We start from the raw sequence: 27,019 nt of genomic DNA, 5'->3' as shown, positions 1-27,019 counted from the left end.
TTTTCTCACATAAATTGGCAGAAGCAAGTGAAACAGGTTTGTCCAGATTTTTTCGCAACACCAGCAATTCTTTAGGGCTCAAAGAGCTTACGTCGGACCTAACAATACCAATCAGCAGCCTTTTCCCATCTGATTTAGACTTTTGTTTTGGGTTGGATGGCTTATCGTGAAGCTTCCAACATTCATATCTGATATGGCTGCTTCTTACAGCACTCACACCATTTGTTTGACCTTTTACCCTCGCATCACCTTGAGTGCCTTGAATAGCCGAAGCAGAAGAGTCATGAGATGAGTTAGAAGAGATAGAAGAATGGGTCAGTACCTTTTTGCTCTCTTCACACTTAATCATATTAGATGATTCTTGTAATGAAGGAAGCAACTTCATGCTCATGATGCATCCCCGAACATCTTCAAAGGCATCATTGAGGCTGAGGAGGAAGTTATAGCATCTTTCTCGATCAACAATTTTTTTATAATACAGTCCATCTTGATGGCAAGACCATTCATGGACCTCATATAAATCAATCTGTTGCCAGAGCCTCACCAATGAACTATAGTATTGTGTCATAGACTGGTCTTTTTGTAAAAGATGATGAAGCACATGTTTCACTTGAAAAATTGCAGATGTGGTCTTGGTAGAATCCTAAATTTCTTTTGCTGTTGTTGCAAGTAGATAGTTTTCGCTAATTTCTACAGCATGGAATTGACAAGCCATGCCATAATCATATTGTTCTCGGCACACCATCTCTCAAATAAGGGATCATGCGATTCAGGTGGTTTTGGGTTCTAGGTGAGATACTTCTCCTTGTTGCAACCTCGAACAAGCATTAAAACATTCTGAGACCATTGGAGATAATTACTACCATTGAGGCGATGAGGTATTGTGAGTTGCGAGAAGGAGTTTGGGCTTGACTTAGTCATCCTCATGTACGACATGGCCGTACTAGTCCCTCCTTCTTTAGACATAGTCTGACCCTTATGAGCCCTCATTGTGCAACGAAGAGTAGTTGTTACCTTCGTCGACAGTCAAGACTTGTGACTGGCCCATCATTGCTGCCTTGAACGACATCGAACCAAATGCTCTGATACCATGAAGTTATTTGGGAAGATCTGATCTTTATTCACTAAAATGAGTCAATATATAGTACAAAGAGAGGGAGAGAGAAATCGATCATATCCATATGATTTCCCCTCATAAAATAATAAAGACTAAGATAATAAGAGATAAGATCAGATCAAACAAGAAAGGAAAAATAGGTTAAATATTGGAATGGGCCTAATGATGGTAGGCCCATTATCAACAATAAGTAACACTACATTTTTGAATGTTGCAACATATTTGTGTCAAATACTTGGGAAGCGGAAGAATTGGTTTTATTATGTGTGCAGAGCTTGATGGAGGAATGCATTGGAGAGGAAAGGAGGAGGAGGTTGATTATTGCCTACTTCATCCAACAAAGACCTTTGGTCTCCTCCTAAATTAAGTTGGTTTTGTCTGGACATTGATGGATCCGTTAATCAACAAGGAGAAGCTTCTTATGGTGGCCTAATTCATGATTCATAATGCGTTAAAAGGTTTATGAAAAAGCTTGGTCACATTTCTATTATTGAAGCAAAGGTTAGTGGAATTCTAGTGGGTGCTGGAATTTGCTGGAAAGGAGGTCTCTATCAAGTGGTTGTGACTAGTGATTCAGCTGAAGCTATCAATCTAATCACTAGAGATAAGACTTTCATTCTTTTGTTGAAGGACCTCATTGAAGAGGCTATGAGTTATATAGCTAATGACTAAAATGTTAATTTTTGGTCTTTCACTAATCCCCTAGGTTGTTGGAGGTTAGTGCAATTGGACAACAAGAGGATCTAAGCCTCTCTTCTTGCATAGATTTCCCATAACCTTTTACTTAATATAAAGAAAGGTCACTTGACAATGACAATTTCATGTTTGGTTCATCATGAATGTTTTGGGAATATTTTTGTTATCGTCCAAGACTTCGGATTCACATGCTTTGTAACCATAAGTGGAAGAAAAATTGACCCAAAAAATGCAAAATGGATTTTCTGAGGGTATTGTATTTTTGAAAGGTGAAAAATTTATTCATGGTTTTCATTGATTTTGGAAAAAGTATATGACCGTTTACCAAGAGAAGTACTTTGGAAAGCTTTAGAATAGAAAGGAGTTTGGGTTGCCTATATTAGAGATATACAAGAGATGCATGAGAGGACAACAACTATCATAATAACATCTAACGATGCAACAACTGATTTTTCTATACGGATTGGACTATATTAAGGATCATCTTTGAGTTTTTATTTGTTTGAACTAGTCCTAAATGTTTTGATTGAGCATATTCAAGAGGAAATCCTCAAACATATGTTTTTTGCAAATGGTATAATTATTATTGTGGAGACAAAAGATTAATTGCAAACTTGAGCTGTAGAGAATGACATTAGAGTTGAAAGGTTTCCGCTTGAGTAGAAAGGAGACAAAATATTTGTATTGTAATTTTGATAAAAGGTTAGTCTATAGTAATTTCTAAGTAAAATTGAGAGATCAGATCATTCTTTAAGTGAAAGTTTTAGATATTTGAGAGCTATGATTCAACATCTAGAGGAAATTGATGGAGATGTTACATATAAGATTCAAGTTAGGTGGTTTAATTGGAGAAAGGCTAAAGGAGTTATTTATGATTGAAAGGTACTTAATAAATTTAAAGGAAAATTTTATTAAATTGTTATAAGACTATCTATATTATATGGTAGTTAATGTTGAGCTTTAAAGGGCTAGCATGAGCATAAAGTTGGAGTAGCAGAGATGAAAATGCTGAGATGGATGTGCGAGCGTACGCGTAAAGATAAAATTTAAAATGAGCATATATGAGGAAAAGTGGGCATAGCATCTATTAACGAAAAAATGGTAGAAAAATCATTTGAGATGGTTTAGACATGTATAGAGAAGACCACGAGAGGCACCGGGGAGGAGAGTGGAACAAATAATTTTGAGCCTTGTAAAGAGGGGTAGAGGAAGGCAAAAAAGAACACTTATGGAAATTGTTGATCAAGACATCTTAGTTAACAATATTCCTAAAAGCTTAGTGAATGAGCACAATGGTGTATATGTAACCGACCTCATCTAATGGGATAAAACTTGTTGTTGTTGTCTTGTATTTTCTCATTGATAAATGGGTGGTTTTTTTTTTTTTTAATAGCTATTAATATAGGCCTTATGAAAGAGGGGTAAAGGAAGACTAAAAAAGCATTCATGGAAGTTGTTGAACAAGATCTCTTGGATAACAAAATTTCAAAAAACTTGGTTGATGATTAAGCACAATAGGGTCATACAATTCATGTAACTAACCCTACTTATTGGGATAAGACTACTTGTTGTTGTTGTATCAATATAGGCCCAATTCATTGGGTTGGTCTTCTTCACTTCAAATATGTTTAAAGTTGAATTGTGCTAAGTTTATAGATTTTACCTTTTAGGTGATCTTTAGACTGATAAATTTGTTATTACTCAATTGTTTTGCATGTATAGAATGCCCATTCCAGTTTTTGTGCATCTACGTGTGTTGTTTGGATAAAAATTTTGCTTTTCACATCCATTTATTTTGAAGTAATGTTCTTTTTGCTCTCTACTTGCTTACAGGTGGGCATTGCTGAACTCAAAACAGCTGTTGAAAGGACTGGTGGTCTTGTTGTACTTGCTGAAAGTTTTGGCCACTCAGTGTTCAAGGACTCGCTTAAACGTGTTTTTCAATCCGTTGACTTTGATTTAGGGCTATCATCCAAGTATGTCTTTAAGTTTCTCATTTTATATAGACGTACTTTGAAGTTTCTTTTGATTCATGCATATATTTATATTGATGAATTTATTTAATACAACCTTCATGATTTTTTATATGGTTTCTAACATTGAAGGTTAGCCTCTTTTTTTTTAATAAAAAAAAGAACAAATTGACTTTATTTATATCTTTACTATCTTGAAATTTTATCCCATTATAATAAACAAACAGGATATGTGATCTTCAAAATCTCATTAGATATCAATATGACTCTTAATTGGCCTGGGAATCTATCTGTTTTGAGGAGGAGGATATGAGTGAAAATTTATTAATAATAATAGCAAAAAGAACTTTTCCAAAACCTCCCATTTGGAATGCAGTACTGCTTGCATTTTAGATAACGTAACTTTCAAACAATTTCTCTGCTATATTCCAGATTTTCTCGCATTTCTTGTTAGATAATGAAGTCATCCTTGTTGATTATTGCATTAGCTCATAATAAAAGTTATCATCATCATACACGTCGTGGTGATAATAAAAATATGGAGAATCATAAAGGCTACAGACACACTCTTCTTGAAGTTGCAGTCTCTCTCTCTCTCTCTCTCATATTTATTATACTTGGAAGATGGAGATTAACTACGAGATATAACTAAGAGTCCCAAATTTTCATGAGCTCATGGACCCTGTAGATAATAAAAAGGCTCAAATTCTAAATGAAGATAAAAATCGAATCTAATTCAGAGATCTATATAGATATATTTTCAGTCCTCCCTTCAAGTTTGTTACAAATAATACCTAATTTGAAATTAAAAATAGATCTAGACTCATTTGAAAAATGACACTGGAGACAGACTAGGACATCTATATATGACCCAATTAAAAATTGTGTGTCTAAACTAGGATAACCATATACCTTAAGGCATTTTTCATTACTTAAACAGTAATTTCTCCTCCTCCTCCTCCTCCTCCTTGTCCTCCTGCTGTTGTCATTGTTGTTGTTGTTGTTGTTGTTGTCATCGTCGTTGTTTTTCTTTTTATTTAAGGGTATAAAAAATATCACTCCAACATCATCTAATGGGATAAGGCTTGTTATTCCTGCTACTGCTGTTGTTATTGTTGTATAAAAAATATCACTCATTTAGTAAATTACTTTTTCATTCCATTCCATTTTGTGAGCCAAATGTGCTCTACTATAAATGAATATACGGATGACTTATTACTAAAGATGAGGTTTTATACATATAAAGGAAAGTTTTCAGAAGTTAGAAGCATAATATTAGGATATTTACAACTAACTGGTAAGGTTTAGATGATTTTTGTATTCGTGTGCATGATTCAGTGCCCTGCTTATTAGAAAGGGGGATGCGATGAGAATTTATTTTGGAATGATTTATTATAACATCTCTCTTTTATATTCACTATTATAGAAGAATGATGAGATATTTTTTGATCAGTTGAATGCCTGATGTCATGAAGTTAGAACTCTGATTTCATATCTGTTTCTTCTTTAAAATCACGATTATTTGTTATGTGGATTTTTTTTTTTTAATGCCAATATATCTTTCCCGGAAGCTGAATCTAATGATGTTAATATCTAATTCTGACTTGATGCTTGTGGGGCTGATCATCCTGTTTTGCTTTTTAACGTTCCGCCTTTATTTTATCTTTGTATTGCAGTGGAATATTTGAGATAAACTGCTCTAAGGATATTAAAGTTGAAGGTATTATAGGTCCTTGTGCATCTCTTGAAAAGGTATATCTTTAACCTTTCTCTATTCCTCATTACTACTAATTGTTTATATGCTGAATCAGTTAATTACATGTTTGCATATGCAGAAAGGTCCATTGTGCTCAGATGTTGTTGTTGGTCAGGGGGGTACAAGTGCATGGAAGATGTGTGGCCTTGATAAATCAACGTCATTGTGTCTGTTTTTTTGACATCGTGAGGAAAGAAAGTCCTGATACTACAGTTCAGTCTACAAGCAATCAGTTTTACTTCCAATTCATGACCTAGTATGAACTCCGTCCTAGTGAACACTTCTGTGTAATCTATTTTCAGTTATGATTGCATAGATGAAATATTTCTCACTCGATACAGATATTTTGATTCAGTTATCAGAATAATGGTGGGCAAATGAGATTTCGTGTTACAACCCTTTCTAGGAGATGGGTTGCTGGAGCAGGAAGCATACAGGCAAGATTTACTGCTGTCATTCTTTTATTTATTATGTCTATTTCCTCTGATCTCTGTTGATGATAGAAATTCTGTTGAATATTCCTAGTTGTGACAGTTTTCCATTTAGTCCTAGGAATAAGGCAGGGTGAATTTTTATCACCTGCCCCCTCCCCCTTGGGTTTTCAAGACCTTTTGTTGCTGAACTATGATTCTAATAGCTTTTGGATACTGATAATTTCTGGCTTTTCCTAACGATGATAAACTTTGTCTGATAACAGGAAAGAAAAAAAATTTGACTTTAGTTACTAGTACTTGACACAGAATGAGAGAGTTGTTATTTATTAAGCTTTTTAAAGATTTAATCATTATCATTCATCATTTGGGATTTATGATTTACATGTTTGTATTTAGTAATGAATTAACAATAAAGGGGCTTTAGTTGATGTTCACCAACATTTGTATGTATATTTCTTGATAATTTTCACACAATTGGTGCACATATACTAGAATGACCAAAACCAGTGGAAAAAACAACTCCATATCTTTTGACTTTGGGGGGAGGGGTTTCTTTGTGTCCTTTGCTGTTAGGTGAAGATTCCTGGTTCTTCTTTATTTTATTTTATTTTTTACTTGTTCTCTAGATGTAGACTTTAGCATTGTATCATGTTTATTTGTCGTCCATTTACTTTATGAAATTCTTAAAAGCTGGCATAATGCCTATGTTCAAAATATTTAGGAATTGATTGCTGGGTTTGACCAAGAAGCAGCTGTAATTGTTATGGCACGCCAAGTCTCTTTCAAAATGGAAACCGAGGTGAGCACTGACTTTTGTAGCTTGAATTTTGGGTGTTTTCTCCTAGATTATCTATCTCTGTCTATCTGAATGAACACATTGCCATTAATATGCCATCCCTTTTTCATTGGCAGAGTGAAGTTGAGAGTCCAAATAATAAGGACCAATTGTGTAATTGGACTAAAAAACAAGAAGTAAATGAAACCTTAGATATAGTGTTCTGAGTCTCACGGGACCAATGTTGACAATCTCTATTCTGGTGTTCAACATTTATTATTCAAAACTGAGTTTTTGTGCTTTAGATGTTGGTTCCTTGTTTCAACAATTATTTAGATGTGGACAAGCATAGATCCTGATTGCAACACGGACATTTATGGGACCATTTAACAAATGGGGTGCAACTGATGCAGATGTGAGAGGATTAAAGCAGTGCCAATCGATTTATGGCGATTGTAACACTAGAGCTGAAATGATTTAATAATTTGCTGTTGATTCTTAATATCATTCCGTTCCTTTCTCTTTCTCAGTCTTTTATGCCCATTCGTTATCTCTATATTGACTTGTCAAGATCGAGAGAGGAGTATGTATGTTACCATCTTTATTTGTAATTTCAAAATACAATCCGTCTCGTGCACAACTTTTCAAATCTACCATTACCATTTCAGGAGCTATTTCTGATCCTAAGTGGATAGGTTCAGCTTAACTATATCTTTATTTGTTTTGTTTCATTTCTACTGTGAGATGGAGCTTGATTATTGATCATGTTTATGAGGAATTGTATATGTTATTCAAAGGGAAATAGAGTATTTATAAAGTACAAAAGATATGATAATAATAATATCGTATAAGAAAAATAAAAGGTAATCCCTAAAATCATGCTGAAAAGATAATAACAGATAATAAAGATAATGAGATTAATTTTAGGGCAAAGATAACTAATGGGCCTAGGACCCAGTAGCCCACTTTCAACACTCCCTCTCAAGCTGGCTAATAGATGTTGATCGTTCCCAACTTGCTTATCACTCTGCAAACTTGGCTCGTACAATAGGCTTTGTGATCATATTTGTAACTTGATTTCTTGAGGGAATATATGTCATATCTATGATTTTTGCTTCGATCTTTTCTTTGATGAAATGTCTGGCAATCTCAACGTGCTTAGTACGCTCATGTTGAATAGGATTGTTTGCAATCTTGAGAGCTGCCATACTATCACACCACATTTTTATAAGAGCTTTCATTTCAACACCAAGTCCCTTCATTAGTTGTGCAACCCATATAACAAATTCCAAGAGCTAGCACTTTGTATTCAACTTCTACCAAGCTTCTAGATATGACTGGTTGTTTCTTGCTTCTCCAAGTTACTAGATTACCCCACACAAAGGTGCAATATCACCCAGTCTACATCGGTGTAGATTTCTACATTGGTCGCACTTTTTGATCCTAGAGTTCTCTTATTGCCATTTGTATAGATTTCTACACTCTTCTTATTCCCCTTTGAGAAGAATAAGCCCTTTCCAGGTGTAGTTTTTAGATATTGAGCATTCTGTATGCAGCTTCCATATGCTCCTTTTGAGGGTTGCTTGCAAATTGGCTTACAACTCCTCCAGCAAAGGATATATCAAGCCTTGTGTGAGATAAGTATATGAGTTTTCCCACCAATTTCTGATATCTTTCCTTATTCACTGTCTTGCCATTAGGTTTCACTTCCAGAGTGCAATTCAAGTCCATTGGAGTATTTTCAGGTCTTGCTTCCAACATTCCAATTTCTTTGAGCAAATCTAGGGTGTATTTTCTCTGTGATACATTAATTCCCTTGGATGAACGGGCAACCTCTAGACCCAAGAAATATATTAGATTTCCAAGGTCTTTAATCTTTAAATTCTTTAGCTAGTCATTGTTTTAGCTTCGAGATCTCTTCTGCATCATTTCCTGTTAGTACTATCTCATCCACGTACATGATTAGAACAATTGTTTTTTAACCAGAGTATCTTACAAATAGCGTATGATCTGCCTGACATTGAACATACCCAAATCCCTTTATAGCGTGAGTAAACCTTGCAAACAAAGATGTGGGTGACTACTTTAAGCCATATAGTAACTTGTGCAATTTACATGCTTTACCTGCGTTATCTAGATCTCTCAGTCCCAATGGAATCTCCATGCATACTTCTTCTTCCAAGTCCCTATTTAAGAAAGCATTCTTAACATCTAGCTGAAATAATGGCCAGTTTAAATTAGTAGCAAGAGAGAGTAGAATGTTTATGGTATTGAATTTTGCCACTGGAGCAAAAGTTTCCTGGTAGTCAATGCCAAAGGATTGGGTAAAGCCTTTGGCAACTAATTGAGCCTTATATTTATTAAGGCTATGATAGAGACTTGGTAGTATGGGATACCAAGTCCCACATTGAGTAATATGGGATGTTCAATGGGGTATATAAGTGGGTTGGTTCTCCCACTTCAACAGCTAACTTTTGAGGTAGGGTTCCCTATCCAACTTAGGTACCCATCAATTGGTATCAGAGCCTCGTTGTCGGCGGTTCCGGAAAGGGCTACCCACAAAGGGTTCTGACTGGAAGGAGACTGAGTTAAGTGCTGTGGAGTGTAGTTGTCGGGACGTTGGCTGTCCATGGGGGGCCAATTGATAGAGATTTGGTAATATGGAATACCAAGTCCTACATTGAGTAGTATGGGATGTTTAATGGGGTATATAAGTGGGTTGGTTCTCCCACTTCAATAGCTAACTTTTGAGGTAGGGTTCTCCATCCTACTTAGGTACCCATCAGGCTACCATTAGGATTCAACTTCTTTGTAAGAACCCATTTACTCCCTAATACTGACTTTCCCTTAGGTAACTCCACAATCTTCCATGTTTGATTTTTATTTATAGCTTTTAGCTTCTCATCAATAGCCACCTTCCATTTAGAATCAACTATGGCTTCCTTAAAAGTCTTAGGTATATTCTCACTATCATCAACAGCAACAAAGTTCTTAAATTGAGTATTGAGTTTGTTATAAGAGATATACCTACTAATGGAGTGTTTAGTACAACTTCTCTTGCCTTTTCTACGAGCAATAGACCACTGAAGGTCTTTAGGATTACCCTCAGATTGAGAATCATGACTTTGCCTTGGAGCATAAATGGGATCCTCATTATTTGTGTGCTGTTCTATCCTGATTCATCTAAGTATGGCTTCGAGTTAGGCTTAGTATGGGTAGGTTGAACTTCAGGTTCTGGGATAGGTAGTTCATGATCTGGGATGGGTGGTTCAGGCTTGGAAAAAGTTCCTAGTGATGTATGCGGACCCACATTAGGGCTGCCGGTCTGTTTATTATCAGAATGATTGTTATGATTAGTAGCACAAATTAGCCATTCACCATCATTCTCCCCTTGAATGGGTAATTTTCAGAAAAAAAAGGGAGAGATTCAATAAAAGTGACATCAGTAGTGACATAAAACTTGCGCTTGTCAGGAGAATAACACTTATACCCCTTTTTAGTAGATGAATACCCTAGAAAGATACATTTGATGGATCGAGAGTCAAGTTTGTTGCTTGCATCATGAAAGACAAAAGCAATGCACCCAAAGACTTTTTTTGGAAGATAGTTAAATGAGAGTGAAGATAGGATGTCAAGAACAAGTCAAGAGGTGTTTGGAAGTTAAGAACCTTAGAGGGCATGTGGTTAATGAGGTAAGCAGCTGTAAGGACTGTGTCTCTTTAAAATTTGTGCGGAACATTATTACCTAGTAAGAGAGCCCTAGCAACTTCAATTAGGTGTCTGTTTTTTCTCTCAACCATTCCATTTTGTTGAGGAGAATGCACAAAAGAAGTTTGGTGGTGAATCCCATTTTTAGTAAGGAAGGTGCGAAGAGTAGAATTGAGATATTCATTTTGTTGTCACTATGAAGAATCTTTATAGGGGTTTGAAATTGAGTTTGAACAAAAGTATGAAAGTTTTTGAAAATAGTGCAAACTTCAGATTTATCTTTTATTAGAAAAATCCATGTCAACTATGTATGATCATCAATAAAAGAAACAAACCACCTGGCCTTAGTGTGAGTTTCAATCCGTAAAGAACCCCACACATCACTATGTATGAGGGAAAAAGGTGTGGAAGGGATATAAGAATTAGCAGGGAAAGCATTGTGAGTTTGTTTAGCAAATTGGCAAGTATCACAATGAAATTTAATTTTACTCATAGAGTTGGGAGACAAAATTTGCATATAATCAAAACTAGGGTGGCCTAAATGAAAATGCCATAACATAATGTCTTCTTGAGACAACATAAAAAACAGAAACAGAATTGGAAATAGGATCAATTCAACAGCGTTGACTGACAGATTTGCCTTCCAAATAGTAGAGCCCATTGCATTTCTTAGCTTTGCCAATCTTTCTCCCCGAGGCTAAATTCGGAAAAACACAATGAGATTTGTCAAAGGTGGCAAGGCAAGATAAGCGTTGGGTAATATATGTGACAGATAACAAACTACATTGGATATCGGGGACATATAAAACATTCTTCAAAATAATAAAGTTGTAGATAACATTAGTGCCAGTTCGCATCACTCAGGCATATGTGTTATTGGCTACTTGTATATGAGTATGCTCTGAATGAGGGCTAAATTCAGAAAATAATTCCTGAAAACCTGTAATGTGGTCTGTTGCCCTGAATCAACCACCTAGATGTTGCTACAATGAGAGATAGCACTCAATGTAGTTGATAAAGTCTTACCTACATAAGCCAAGGTAATGGAGGGAGTAGGTTTCTCACTTGTCTCATCACGAGAGTATTTCTTTAGAATGTGTTTCATCATAGCAATTTCCTCAGGATTGAATGTATGATCATAAGTAGGGTGGAAGTGAACCTTTATGCTCCCTTTGTTATCACCCTTGGGATTGGACTTTAGATGAGATGGCTTGCTATGAATCTGCCAACAAGTTTCTCGGGTATGACCATTTTTATTACAATGATCACACCGAAGAGACTTTTTTCCTTTGTGATCCCCCTTTTGATGACCACGAGCCACCATAGCAGAAGTTTCAGTGCTAAGAGGGGTTGAGGAGGTAGAAGAAGGAAGTTGTGCTAGAACTTTGTGGCTTTCTTCATATTTAATCATGTTAAATGTATCTTCAAGAGAAGGTAGAGGTTCCATACCCATAATTCTTCCTTGAACATCCTCATAGGAGTCACTGAGGCCAAAGAGAAATTCATAGCACCACTCCTGTTCAACTACTGTCTTGTAGTAGAGAGCATCAGCTTGACAAGACTATTGGTGCACCTCGTATAGGCCTATCTGCCGCCAGAGATGCATAAGAGTAGTGTAATATTAGGTGACTGATTTCTCCCCCTGTGTAAGGGTTCGAAGAGTACGCTTTGCTTGATAAATTGCTGCTGTATTTTCCTTGATAGAGTAAGTATGCTGGCAGACTCCTAAATTTCCTAGACTGAGTTGCGAAGGAGATAATTTTCACTTATCTTGGGGTTCATCGAATGAATCAACCTAGTCATCACCATGTTGTTTTTTGCACACCAAGTTTCATACTTAGGGTCGCCAACTTTTGGTGCTTTCAGGGACCCAATCAAATAATGCTCTTGATTCTGACCACGTATGAACATAAGGACACTCCTGGACCACTATAGGTAATTATTCCCATTCAACCAATGGGTGAGAATTAGACGAGAAAGTGAATCACCATTGCTGCCACTGCCTGGGGGAAGGATATTGTCACTACCACATTGACTAGAGGGATTATTTATGGATCCACCTTCTGTATTAAAGGTTTGTGGGGTACCATTCAAGGCTTCCTTGTAAGCCATGATAATAAAAATGAAGAGAAGAGCAGGATAGGATACTTCTCGATAGAAACAGAGAGTATGGTTGAGGAAGAGAACACTGTGAAAGGACTGTAGATGAGGAAGGCTCGTTTCAGCACTGGACCTAGAAGATCAGGATGCGACCTTGTGTGTAGATAAAAAGTTGCAGTAATAGAGTCGAGAAACAGAGTCGCACTAACAGAGTCAAGATGGGACACACGACTAAAGCACAACTTGTGAGGGCCAAGACGCACTTTTCAGCACGTTGTGTCTGAAGAACAAAGTTGCACAGAGTCTCACGCTTTCCAAGATGAAGTCACATGAGCAATAGAAATTTAGGTACAAGCCAATGGTGGCTCTAATACCATGATTGCGTTTATGAGGAATTGTATATGTTGTTCAAAAGGAAATGGAGTATTTATAAAGTACAAAAGATATGATAATAATAATATCATATCAGAAAAATAAAAGCTAATCCCTAATATCATGCTGAAAAGATAATAGCAGATAATAAAGATAATGAGATTAATTCTAGGGCAAAGATAACTAATGGGCCTAGGACCTATTAGCCCAATTTCAACAATTATATTAATAGCTACTGGAAAATACACCTCTTCTTTATGTAATGGCAAGGGGAAAGACAAAACACAAGCTAATTTCCCCTTGTTACAACCAATTCACACAACTGGAAATAAAGAAAATTAAGTGAACAAAGAAGAAATGGCAATGGAAGTCCTCCCCTGACTTTTGAGAGGTCAGGTTCTCTCCAATCCAAAACTGAAAAACGTCCTATTTTCTCCACTCATTCTCTCTTCCTCTCTCTCCCATAGAAAAAAGACAACTAGTAACTCCCCCCATGATTCTCAATGTGCCTCTCCAGGTTGCTTTTTGCCTTCTTCCCCATTTTCTAACATACAACTGATCCCTCTTCTTGAGAGAGGGCTCTTTGGGGCTTCTTATGTATAAACTTGGCCCACTTGCGTGCATGGCTCATCACTGTGCGGTTAACTATATCTTCTATCAAGGACCACTTCAAAATCAAAAACTTAGTCTTTAAGTGATGGCCCATAGAGTTTATCATCACCTTTGATATGCTCCTTTTCATGAAAGCTCTTGGGTTTGGAGTTTTGACAAAGCACGGGTTCACTATACCTTTTCCTGAAACTTAATTTTAGTTAAGAGAACTGAGAGTGCAAGGTTGAGGCTTGATACCATATTGAGGACTTATTCAAGTCAAATGCTTAAGCTTTTAAGTGAAAGTCCTTTTTTTTTTTTTTAATGATAATCTATGGAATCTATTTTTTTTTTCTATCTTATATACTATTCAAAATTTACTTTGGAATTTAAATACAACATATCAGAGAAGGTAGAGTTCTTTCCTACTCCTCTTCTGTGGTGTGCAGTATAAACTTTTGATGGCTCGTGAGTTCTGTCAGTTGATTATTTTAGTGTTTTATAGATGCAGTCTTAAATTTCCGTGTTTTAATGGTTCATCAGTTCATAAGAAGCAACATCAGAGCTCCCCTCCCCCTCTCTAATATGAAATGAAGAACTGTATTTTTGTAAAATGTATCCTGAGCAAATCTTTGAAGGCTTATTGACATCAGCAATAAGAGGGCGCTGAGTATTCTTGCTTGTCCACTGTTGTGAAAATTTTCTTAAGGCTCTTAAACTGCTCACATTGAAATGGTCCTTGAATTTTATAAATTTTCATTTGTGCAACTATTTGACATTATGGTAATTTGTATTCAGGCTGAATTTGATCCTATCAGATGGCTGGATAAAGCCTTGATAAATTTATGTTCCCGGTTTGGCGATTACCAGAAAGACTCTGTATCGTCTTTCAGTTTGTCTCCCAGGTTGGCAATATTCCCACAGTTTTTGTTTCATTTACGACGCTCTCAGTTTGTTCAGGTATTCATTTTTGTTTTTGCTGGTGTTGGCTACAATTTTTTCCTGCATTTCAATTGTGTTTAATATTTTCATTTTCTTTTTTTAATTTATGTTACAGGTCTTCAACAATAGCCCTGATGAAACTGCATATTTCCGAATGATCCTGAATCGTGAGAATGTTGCAAATTCTGTTGTGATGGTTCAGCCTTCTTTGATTTCTTATTCATTCAATTCAGGTCCTGAACCCGCTCTTCTTGACGTGGCTGCCATTGCAGCCGACAGGATCCTGCTTTTGGATTCTTTCTTTACTGTTGTTATTTTCCATGGCTCAACCATTGCTCAATGGCGAAAAGGTGGATATCATCATCAACCTGAACATCAGGTATTCTTGGACATGTTTAATTTGATCACATGTATTATCTTTTGGGAAAATGACAATTAAAGACCCTCTGAGAACATTAATCCCAATTAAGGACCATGACATTTTGAAAGGGGAGAATGACAAATAAAGACCTTGTAAGAATATTAACGTCAAATTAGGAATTTCAGTACTGAAACATGGTAGAAGGAGTACTGAAATTTTGGAACATCAGTGTTGAAAAGTCTTAATCTCACATTAATATTCTTACAAGGTCCTTATTTGTCATTCTCCCTTTTGAAATCTCATGGTCCTTAATTGGGATAAAAAAAATGTAGTTTGTAAGGTAGGATTCACTAACGTCACTTGAGAATTCACTAACACAACTTGAGAAAATTGCTAACGTATATTATGAAAACATAAAACTCTACTTACAAATTTTTTTTATTAAACAATTGATTCTCAATTGGGGTTTCATTTTTTCACAATGTATGTTAAAAATTTTTCAAAGTCTAGTTAGTGAATTTTCAAGTGGCGCCTTGTGTTAAACAATTGATTTTTAAGTAGGGTTTCATGTTTTCACAATATGGGTTAAAAATTTTTCCTGGTCGGATTAGTGAATTCTCAAGTTGTACTTTTTATTGAACAATCGATATCCACATTGGGTTTCATGTATTCACAGTATACGTTAGTAATTTTCTCAATTGGGTTAGTGAATACTCAAGTGACGTTAGTGAATCCCACCTCACAAAATACATTTTTTTATCTGGTTCTTAACTGGGATTTCAAAATGTTATGGTCCTTAATTGGGATTAATATTCTTAGGGTGTCCTTAATTGTCATTTTCCCCTTTTTTGTCATCTTCTGAGGTTTACTGTGTTGGAATAAGATAGCCCTCATGACACAAACAATACAGATGAAGAAAGCATAAGCTGAAATATCAATCCTTTTAATAGTTTTTGCGTAGTTTTTCTGAATATAATCATTGATGGAAAGCACATGTTGTGAAGCATAGTTGATCATTTTCTGCACTCCCTCTCAAGCTAGGAACAGCTCATGGTGTGTTTGGTGTGTGCAAGGGAAAGGGATTTCCTTTCTGCTCAAGATTTGATATATGTGACATATATCAGACGAATGTTGTCATTATTCAACTGTAATTGTTTATTTCTGTTACTTGTTTTATTCAGGATCCCAAAGGACATATTTCATTTAAAAAATTATTTTCCATTTTATTCTACATATCAAACAACCCCTTCATGAGAGGCTTCTTCCTTCATCAGAGACATTTCATAGTATCAAAATACATTTGTAGAAAGAGACTCAAATTACTAAGTGACAAACTCTAGGGAAAATGACAATTACAGACCTTGTGAAAACATTAATGATGATTGAAGACTTCATATTATTGAAAGGTCATGGAAGAACCATGGTCCTTATTTATAATTAACAAAATAAATAATTATTGAAATAACAAATGGAAGGTCACTCATTAATTTAATGAAAATTAGTTGTGAATTTAAGGAAGATCACTTATGAATCAATGGAAAGTCAACTATGAATGAATAGATAGTGTCATGAATTTATGCATGTTACTTGCGAATTTAAAGATACTCAATTGTGAATTTGATAAAGGCCACTTGTAAATTTATAGAAAGTCAGTTGTGAATGTTAAATAATCCGGGGCCTTCATTTGTCATAAATGCCTTCACAAAATCTGTAATTGTCATTTTCCCTAAGTTCTATCTAAATAAAAGAAAATAAACAGCTGAAGCATAGGGGAGATAAACCCAAGTCAGTCCTATTTGAACAGCCTAAATGAACTTTCAAAAGATTCGAAATGTAGTTAGCCTTTCATAACAAAAAATAAATAGTCAAATTTTGTAAGATCCAACCAAATAAAATAAATGATAATAAATGAAAATGTGTTGTGAAGTAGCCTTTGGATATTTTCTAATGGTGGTTTCCAAGTTAACTTACAAACTGGTTTTGTTATTTATTAGGATTTGCCAATGGATCTTGGTACGACGGTGGCATCAATATAAAATATTAAAAAGGGAAAATAGTGATGGAAGAAATTTATATCAAACAAGGATTAGTTGTCAAAATCCGAATGGAAAAAAATCCAAATGGACTGTTATTAATTTAGAATAAGTTGTTAAAACCTAAAAGGATACTTGTCGATAAAAGACGAACCTGAATCGACAAGTATTCATTCGAGTTTTGACAAAAAGTAATCCTTAACTTATGTAAATTTCTTCCAACTGTCCTTGATTGATATTTTCCCTATTAAAAATGGGGAGAGTTGCCACTGTACACCAGCTGTAAACAGTGTATCTTGGGTTCTATCCAAATACACAGGACCCACTCTAATTGGGATATGCAAGTCTAAACGGATCTGCAATCTGTTATGCCAATTGTCTTGAATATATTTAGAGCATACTTTGTAAAATAGTGAAACCAATGCTAGATTAACCTACCAAAATTCCATAGAAATGATTTTACCTTGCTATTTAGTCTTAAATAACAGAAGAGATGTTACTTTAATGACTAGAACCCTTCTCAGTCACTGTTTGTTGTGCCTAGTGCTAATTCAGACTTCTCATGAGTAGTAGACAGTGTAGGAAACTCCATATAGACCTCTCCAGCTAGCTTTTGAAGGAGAAAATAATTGTTTCTATCTAGTTAATGAAGAGTCCAATGCCACATGGCATCTGTATAAAGGAATAAGTTAATCAAAGATGCCTAAAAGGGCGCTCCTAAACTGGCTTACTGCAGTTATCACCTTTAGCTTCAAGCTCACAAGCTCTACCTTCTGACTTAACACATCAGCCACTAGATTCATGCATCCTAGCTTAATACTCTATACACATATTGAACTTAGACAAGAAATCTTGCCACCTTGCTTGCTTAGGGCTGAGCTTATTCTTTGTTTGGAGATTGCTGGTAGCTATGTTATCCATTCGGACAACTAATTTTTACACTAGCAGAATTTGTCTCCAAATGTGTAAACTGTCTATGGCAGTCATCGTCTTTTCTTTTACTTTGTATTTCTGCTCGGTGTCATTGAGCTTACAACTCTCATAGGCGATTGTTTGCCTCTTGAAAAGTTAACCCAATGATCTAAAAATAAAAGCTTACCCCTTCTCAAGATAGGCTATAAGCAGTCAATTTTGTCCAGTTGATCCAAGTTTAGGTAAAGGAGGAGGGTTGTATTGGGCCCTCAACAGCCAACATAAAACTTTGTTGAATCTCATATGAATATAGACAATAGATGTTTTCGTGCTAATGCTAGGTCGTTGCCCATAAGTAACACGCTGCATGGCTCGAGTGTAGTGACAAGTGAGTTAGAGCTGTAGCACCGGTACTTTGATGTAGTGTTAAATGAGCAAGGGCTACCACATTATTCTAGACGAGCCCGGCTAAATAAGTTAGTCCATGTGAGCAAGATCTTGGGAACAAGGATTGGGAATGAAAAATTTATTCTGGACTAGCTCGTTCTAAAATATTTGAAGAGTTTTATAATGATTTTGGGACAAAGGATGGAGAATGAAAAATTTATAATAGTGTTAAGAGTAAGGAAAAAAATCAAGAGATGTGGAACAAGGTATATAAAGGATGAAGAGAGAAATGTTTTGGTCATAGGTGGTGATATTAAAGACAAATAGGAGACCTATTTTCCTAAACTTTTCAATGATGGCGGGGGTTCATCAATTAACTTGGAGGATTTAGTAACTCCTAAAGAACAAAATTTGTTATTCTATCGAAGGATATGCGATTGGGAGGTAAAGGAAACTCTTAAGGAGATGGCAAATAGTAGAGCCAATGGACCTAATTGTATCCTTGTTGAAGTGTGGAAATGTTTGGGTGAAGAAGGGGTGCGATAGTTTATTAAGTTATTTAATGAGATCTTATGGTTCAAGAGAATGTGTGACAATTGGAGGAGCAGCACCTTCGTTCCTATTTACAAAAATAAAGGGAATATTCAGGATTGTGCTAACTGCAAAGGGATTAAACTTATGAGTCATACAATAAATTTGTGCGAAAGAGTGATGGAACATAGGTTGAGATTGAAAATTGGTATTTTTGAGAATCAATTCCGCTTTATGCTAGGTAAGGTGATTACAAAAGCAATTTATCTACTAAAGGGATTAATGAAAAAGTATCGATGCAAAGGTAAAGATTTATATATGATTTTCATTAATTTGGAAAAAGCTTATGATCATATATCGAGAAAAGTACTTTAGAAAGCATTGGAGAATAGCCTATACTCGAGTTATACAAGACATGTATGAGGGGGGCAACAACTACTATAAAAACGTCTAGCAGCAAAACAAAGGACTTTCTATAAAGATTAGACTTTATCAGGGATCATTTTTGAGTCTTTATTTGTTTGATCTAGTCTTAGATGTTTTAACTGAGCATATTTAAGAGGAAATCCCTAAATGAATGCTTTTTGTGGATGATATAGTTCTTATTATGACATGAGAAGTGATTAACTGTAAACTTGAGTGATGGAGGAGGACATTAGAGTCAAAAGGTTTCTGCCTGAGTAGGAGTAAGATGGAATATCTATATTATAATTTTGATAAGAGGTCAGTAAGTAGTAATTTGGAAGTGAAATTGGGTTATTAGATCATACCTCAAGTGGAAAAGTTTCGATATTTGAGAGCGATTATTTAACATAATAGGGAAATTGATGGAGATATTGCATATAGGGTATAAGTTGGGTAGTTTAATTGGAGAAAGGTTAAGAGTTATTTATGATCGTAAAATACTTAATAAACTTAAAGGGAAGTTTTACCAAACTGTTATAAGATTAGCAATATTATATGGTAGTGAATGTTGGGCTTTAATAGGACACTAAGAGCATGAAGTAGGAGTAGCAAAAATGAGATTGTTGCGATAGATGTGTAAACATACACGTAAAGACAATCCGAAATGAGTGTGTACGTGAAAAAATGGGCATCGCACCTATTGAAGGAAAAAATGATAGAAAATCATTTGAAGTGATTTGGACATGTACAAAGAACACCACAGGAGGCACTTGTTTGGAAAGTGAAACAGATAACTTTGAACCTTATCAAGAAGGGTAGAGAATGGCCAAAGAGAGTACTTATGGAAGTTGTTAATCATAACCTCTTAATTAACAATATTTTTAAAAGCTTAGCATAATGGGATCATATAATTTATGTAGCCAATCCCGCCTAGGGGGATGAGGCTGCTTCTTGTTGATCCAATTTCAATTGGTACACTAAGCAGCAACCAAAATTTGCTTGTCATACCAATACTACTGGGATGCAGTGGACTCATCTTATCAATCATAGCTTGGCGCTATCCCAAATGTGAACGGGCCTCTGGTGGTTTCAAGCACAAAAATTGAGACACAGGATGCAAGCATAGTATGGGGAAGATAAAAGGTTATAGCTACGGGAACAACATTGAAACATATGCTCGTAGGAAATTTTGGTTGATTTATTCTTATAGTAGATCACAGTCATGTAATTAATGGAGATATTATTCTGTAGCTCTTTAAAGGCTTGTATGTTCCCCATAAATGAGGAGCCTCGTGTAACTCTGAATCACACTATTATTTTTCCTGTTGGTCCATACTCCCATTAACCCTGTCCTATGATTAAGGAAGCTTTTTATGAAAGGGAGGGAGGAAATTAAAAGCTTGCTAGAATTGGAGATTTAGTCAAACTTAGGGAGATTTATAGGAGATTGTGCTTATTTTTTCTGGATTTTTTAATCCTCATCTGCTGATATACGTTGAGGAATTACAAGTAATGGCCGAACAAATATTGGGCCTGCTTGTTTTCTAGTATTGTCTTATTGCGTTTCTCAGACTCCTTTCTTTCTCCGTTTGCTTTAAGCAGTAGTTTCTTCAGTTTTTTGGTGGAATTAATAAATATAGTTTTTGTTGAATTTCTGATCATGTCAGCCATATGACGATTCCTAAATCGTGCTAGCATTTCATGGAAACCTTCCACAAATTAATGTTCCTTCTCATTAATTTTTATGCACTCTCAGCTTGTTCCGTTGTCCTGTATTAGTATTTAGTAGTTCCCCCTAGAATGACATTATTTTGGATTGTTTTTGTTGACCTGTATTATAGTTTTTGTTTCCTCAAGAATGAAAGTATTATTTTGGATTGATGATTGATGTGCTTGTAATTTCTTGACATGACGGGCAACTTGGTGTGGTTTGAGATTGATACAGATGTGCTGTTGGCTTGTGATAGTATATAGTACTCCCTCTATCCCTATTCACAAGACACTTTTAGATAAAATTATACATACCAATAAAACTCATTAATACACTTTATAGTCTTATTTTTTCAAGAAAAATATAAATTTTTAAAAATGCCTTTAATTTAACACTCCAAATTGTGAAAGAATATCAAATAGAGAGAATATAATGAAAAAGGTAATATTGAAAAAGCACCATTAATAAAACTTGATTTTTATTAAAGCATCTTATATTTTGGAATGTTGAATATCTCCTAAAAGTGTCTTATAATTTGGGATGGAGGGAAAATTAATCAATATCACATTCATGCCATGAATCTCATAACTTGATTACTAGAAAAGTATATATTTTAAATCATGTCATTAGGACATCAATATAATTCCATTAGGATTTTGGCTTTAGTTCTATTTCTATGGGCATTAAGACTGTTACATAATAAATCTAATGCCCTCATCCAGACGTGAAATTAAGGTCATGTGTGACCCAAAACATGAATGCCGAGCCCAAATGCAACACCTTATTAGAGAATCACCATTGCCAATTTATACATGCATGGTAAAGTATTGGTAAATTTTAAATCACCATTGCCAATTTATACATGCATGGTAAAGTATTGGTAAATTTTAAATCACCATTGCCAATTTATACATGCATGGTAAAGTATTGGTAAATTTTAAGTTTGAACATACACACAGATTCTCGTGATATTGGGCCTAATTAAAGTCTCAAAAAAGGAACTCCATCATGTGGCATGTAGCCTTGTACCCATTAATGCTTGATAATTGAAATTAGCTTTTGGACACTTTTTCTAGGTCTTTGCAGGCTCTAATCAGGTGCTGAAAATGCGTTACTAATATGTATTATATATTTTTAGTCCATTTAAGGAAGCAAAGTCCCTTTGTTTGGCAGGCATTTGCTTTGTTACTTCAAGCACCTCGTGACGATGCAGATTTAATAATGAAGGAAAGATTTCCTGTACCTCGCCTGGTTGTCTGTGATCAGTATGGCTCTCAGGTTATTTTCTATTCCTTCTGTCTAATTTGATGTTAAATATGTGAACGCCAAATATGGATGAGTGCTGCATCGTTTGTGCTTTCTTGATGTGGTGGTCTCTGTTATGACTTTGTATATTTCACATTTTGCTGTTGCCATCCTGTCTAGAACACATCTACGCTGTCCGCTTACGTGTTTTTCCACTTGTGAGAAATATTGACGTACGGAAAAATTGATTATTTACTAGAAGTCCTAAGGATTACAAGGTAAATAAATAAATAATCCCTGATCACATGTTATCTAAGAATTAACCAGCTTATGTAAAACAAAATCTATTATTAAAGGCAGCTTCTTGGAACTTTCCCCAATCCTTAACAGTGCTGACAGGTTTTTGGAAATTCCCTAAATCCTATACCAGGCCAGAGGGAAGAATTATACAACGGAATGAATAGAAGTGTAGATAATAGTATTCTCTTTGTCCTAATTTATGAGACATTTTCAGTGTATCAAAATATAAGATGCTTTGATAAATGTAAGGTTTCATTAATATTACCTTTCTAATATTTATCTTCCCATTATATTCTCTCTTTCTATCTCTTTTTTTGATATTCTTTTACAAACGGAGTATTGAATGAGGGTATTTTTGGAAACTTATATTTTTGTATTTGAAAAATTAAGGTTGCAGAGTATAATTAATGGGTTTTATTAATATGTGTGATTTTATCTAAAAGCATCTTATAAATTAGATTAAAAGTAGTATTTGTGTTTTTTATTGGGAAAAAATACTTGTTACTAAATACTATGAAATATTTGTTACTAAATAATATGAAACAAAAATAGCAACACTCTCTTAAGTAACGAACCTTGCAAAATGAAAAAAAAAAAAAAAGAATAAAATATTGTGAGAGCTACCTTTTCTTTGAGGCCTAATAATGTTGGAATTTGCATTAGCTGATTATATTAGATATTAAATGGTTGTTGAAAAAAAAAAATAGAAAAAATATTTTATTTTTTGAGTGACATAAAAGGAAATCATTCTAACAACATTCTATTTATTTAGGCTCGATTTCTCCTAGCAAAGTTAAATCCTTCTGCTACTTATAATTCTGATGCTGCTGTTTCTGGAGAGGATATTATTTTCACAGATGATGTTAGCTTTGAGGTATTCCTGGATCATCTCAAGAGATTAGTAGTTCAATAAATAAATATTTATAGATGTAATAGGACATTCCACAATTTTGTAAAATTTCTTTTGGATTTCTTGTACATTGACTTGCTTTTACCCCCTTTAGTACTACTGACTTTGTAATTCATTGATTGAAACTCTTATTTTCGGCCTAGTTGGTGAATTATCACACTAGTTAATTGATGGGATATAAAATTAATTAGATTTAAAAATTTTTATGCTTAGAATTAGATTTGAATAAATGTAATCTCTTAGATTATTAAGTTATATTTTTAATTATTTTAGAATATTGGCATTTAATAGGATATTCTACTTTAAATGTTTTGGTTTTTAAGGTTGCAGCTGAGGCCTGTATCGTGTTTTAATACATTTACTCTAAACACGCTATTGTTGAATAAGGATTGCTATTTTGTTGTTTCTTTGAGTTTCTCTCTTTACTCTCTTTGCTTCTCTGTTCTCTTCTCCCTTTCCCTTTTTAAGGTTACGTCTTGCATCATCAATGCAATAGGATTTAAAATTGTACTCCATTGTTTTAGAAAAATAAATTATATGGCATGGTGTTTTTAATTTCCTTTTGTAAATTGTGACAATTTCTACGACAGAAATTTGATGCACGAAATTACATAAGAAATTTTCATGTTGTATAAATTATTGATTATTGGTAGTTTTTTTTCCATTCAATTTCCTCTTCCCTTTTTCTCAGTGCCATGAAACATATCTTGAAGGATCTAATTTTCTGTCAACATTGGTAAAGTATCAATAGTGGTGGAAATATCTCGGGTCAGGCCTGAACTAGAGTTGCAAAGTGATTGAAATGGGTAGATTATATTAGGCTTTAACTAAGTAGTCTTGTCGCCTTTTTTCCCCCAAAAAAAAAAAAAAAAAAAAACACCACCCACAATCTGGCCCTCTCCCATGCAAAATGAAATATATGCTCCAATCCATATATGGCAATTTTTGTAAAGTATTTTGTTAAAAATATTTTTTAATCTAAAGTTCTTTTCCAAAAATATCTTTAATCAAGTGGTGTAAATGATAAGATTTTTTTTAATTAAAATACTTTATTCAATAAGTGTAAACATGAAAATACTATAATTTTATAGATAATTACATGTAACTTAGTTAAAAGTTGAGTTCATTTGTTTCAGTTTATTTTATTTAAAGAAAATCACTTTTTTTTTTAGAAAAAAAAAGTTATTTCTTTAATTTTTGTTATGTTTATTTAAACTTTGGAAAATAATTAGAATGCTTAAAAAGAAGGATAGGGAAAAATTAATTATTTTAATTTTGATTTGTTATAATTCAGTTCTGAAGTTTTAATTTGCTTATAACTCAATCGATAAACTTTGACTATTGTAATTCAGTTTTTATAATTTTAATCATTTAAATATATGTTTATATATATATATTAAAAAAATAAAAATTATAAAGATTAAAATTATATTAAAAATTTATTACTAAAATTTCATACTACTAAACCCTTTTAATCATTATATATATTAAAAGTTTAAAATATTTTTAATTGTTATAATTTTTTTAAATATATGGAAATTATAGAGATGAAATTGTAAAAAATAAAGTTCAATAATTGAGTTACAATTAAATTAAAACTATAAAGATTGAGTTATAACAAGTGAAAGTTCTCGAATTGAATTATAACTAGGTTAAAAATACAAGGATCAAATGATTAATTTTTTAAAAGTAAATTTTTTATTATTTTAAAAAGTAACTTTGAATAGCTTCTAAATAATTTGATGCAAATGAGAAAGAATGTTTTAAAAATACAAGATACATGAAGATATTATAAAATTTTAAAATACTTAAATAATAAATTATTTTTATAAAATATAAATTAAGGAACATATCATAAAATTTAAAAATAACTAAATTTTTTTTATTAGGGGTTTTTGTAAATATAACTCATATTATAAGATTGCATTATGATCGATTTATTATATTTGACAATAATATACTATTGTATATCAATAATCAACTCTTTATAAATTTTTAAACTTTTAATAATAAACCTCTTATATATTAATAATCCTAAATTTTTAAAAATTTGTTCTATATTTTTTGAGCACAAGATTTTTCTAAGCCAGTGAACCAATTTATCCTTTTTATTATTATAATAAATATAAAATTATGTCTACTTTTTATAAAATTTTTGTATAATAAATCTTTATTTTTTTAAAAAATCCCTAAGCTAAATAAAAATTACTTATTTCTTAATTGTAAACAAAGAAGCCCACTAAACGAAAAGAGCACGTCCAAATATGCCCAAACAAAATTCAAACCTTGGATCTAACTGTTGAAGAGAGGTAATGTTGTCATTGAGATATTTAGTTAAAATAAATCTTGTCCACTTGAATCTTGTCTCATAAATGTACAAGTTTCTTTTCCTTTTCAATACTCATATTTGGGCTAGAAGCTGGGGGTAGTCTGGATTGGCCTTTGTTAAATCATTTGAATTCAACCCTAAACTCTCACTCATTTCCTTTCTTTTTCCTTTTTTCTGTCTTCTGATTAAAACCAATTATTTTCTTTATATGAAGTAATCTCCACTCTTTCTTGTTTGGAAAATAGCACCAATTACATTATCTATTTCAGCCCTGATGTATACTTGCTTTTAAGATTAAGCTTTAATATATATACTTTTTTCACTTCATGGAATATAAGAAATAAATTGCATTATTCATGATATAACTTGTTTTAATTTTCTTTATTTTATGTTAGTGGTTATTTCAAATATCTCTCTCTCACTCAAACTGAGAAAATGGCCCTATAATTACAATTTTATGAATTATAACAACAAACCACTGTTGGTGCTTTTTAAATCTAGAGAGAATGACAATTAAGGACCTGCTAAGAATATTAATCTCAATTACGGACCGTGAAATTTTGAAATTCCAGTTAAGGACCATGGTCCTTAATTGTGATAAAAAAATGTAATTTGTGAGGTGAGATTCATTAACGCGACTTGAGAATTCACCAACCCAACTTGAAAAAATTACTAATGTATATTGTGATAACATGAAACCCAACTTGGAAATGGAATGTTTAACAAAAAGCGCTACTTGGGAATTCACTAACTAAACTTGAAAAAATTTCTAATGTATGTTGTGAAAAAATGAAACCCCACTTGAGAATCATTAATAAAAAGTGACTTATCCAAATTAGGGTTTTTTATTAAACAATCGATTCCCAAGTGAAGTTTCATGTTTTCATAATATATGTTAAAAATTTTTCAAGTCGAATTAGTGAATTCTCAAGTTGCGCTTTTTGTTAAACATTTTTTCAAGTGGGGTTTCATATTTTCACAATATACGTTACACATTTTTTCAAGTTGAGATAGTGAATTCCCAAGTGGCAATAATGAATCCTACCTCACAAATTACATTTTTTTAATCACAATTAAGGACTATGGTCCTTAACTGGAATTTCAAAATTTCACAGTCCGTAATTGAGATTAATGATCTTAACAGGTCCTTAATTGTCATTCTCCCTTAAATCTACTAGTGTTTCTTCTAAGTAGTGTAGATTCTATTTAATGGATAAGTCACGCTACTTATTGCATAATATTTAATAAATAAGTCACAACATTTATAACTCAAAAATAATTCACTTTATTAGTATGTTTAAAGAGATATCATATATGGATTTGATTTTTTTTTTTTTAATTTGTTACGAGAGTGCTTCAAATGTTTCTATTGTTGGATAAAAAATATTTGTGCAACATCTAAAACAAACACTAACGTTATTTGAAAGAGCA

General features: G+C 33.6%; 1 protein-coding gene across 1 annotated transcript in view; it reads left to right on the top strand.

Moving 5' to 3' along the window:
• Nucleotides 1-23,510, top strand: part of LOC129290707 (protein transport protein SEC23 C-like) — a 28,586-nt gene extending 5,076 nt beyond the window's left edge. The window contains 10 exon segments of the mRNA XM_054927591.1: nucleotides 3,647-3,789; nucleotides 5,463-5,538; nucleotides 5,622-5,714; nucleotides 5,716-5,798; nucleotides 5,898-5,979; nucleotides 6,698-6,775; nucleotides 14,321-14,482; nucleotides 14,580-14,843; nucleotides 21,978-22,082; nucleotides 23,122-23,510. Coding sequence (XP_054783566.1) covers nucleotides 3,647-3,789; nucleotides 5,463-5,538; nucleotides 5,622-5,714; nucleotides 5,716-5,798; nucleotides 5,898-5,979; nucleotides 6,698-6,775; nucleotides 14,321-14,482; nucleotides 14,580-14,843; nucleotides 21,978-22,082; nucleotides 23,122-23,262 — 1,227 coding nt within the window. The 3' untranslated portion in view covers nucleotides 23,263-23,510.
• Nucleotides 23,511-27,019: the final 3,509 nt, after the last annotated feature.

This window comes from Prosopis cineraria, unplaced genomic scaffold (assembly GCF_029017545.1).
Source record: "Prosopis cineraria cultivar Desert tree isolate PC_DT_omini unplaced genomic scaffold, ASM2901754v1 PC13, whole genome shotgun sequence".
Lineage (NCBI taxonomy): Eukaryota > Viridiplantae > Streptophyta > Magnoliopsida > Fabales > Fabaceae > Prosopis > Prosopis cineraria.
This window is presented reverse-complemented; position numbering and strand designations above follow the sequence as displayed.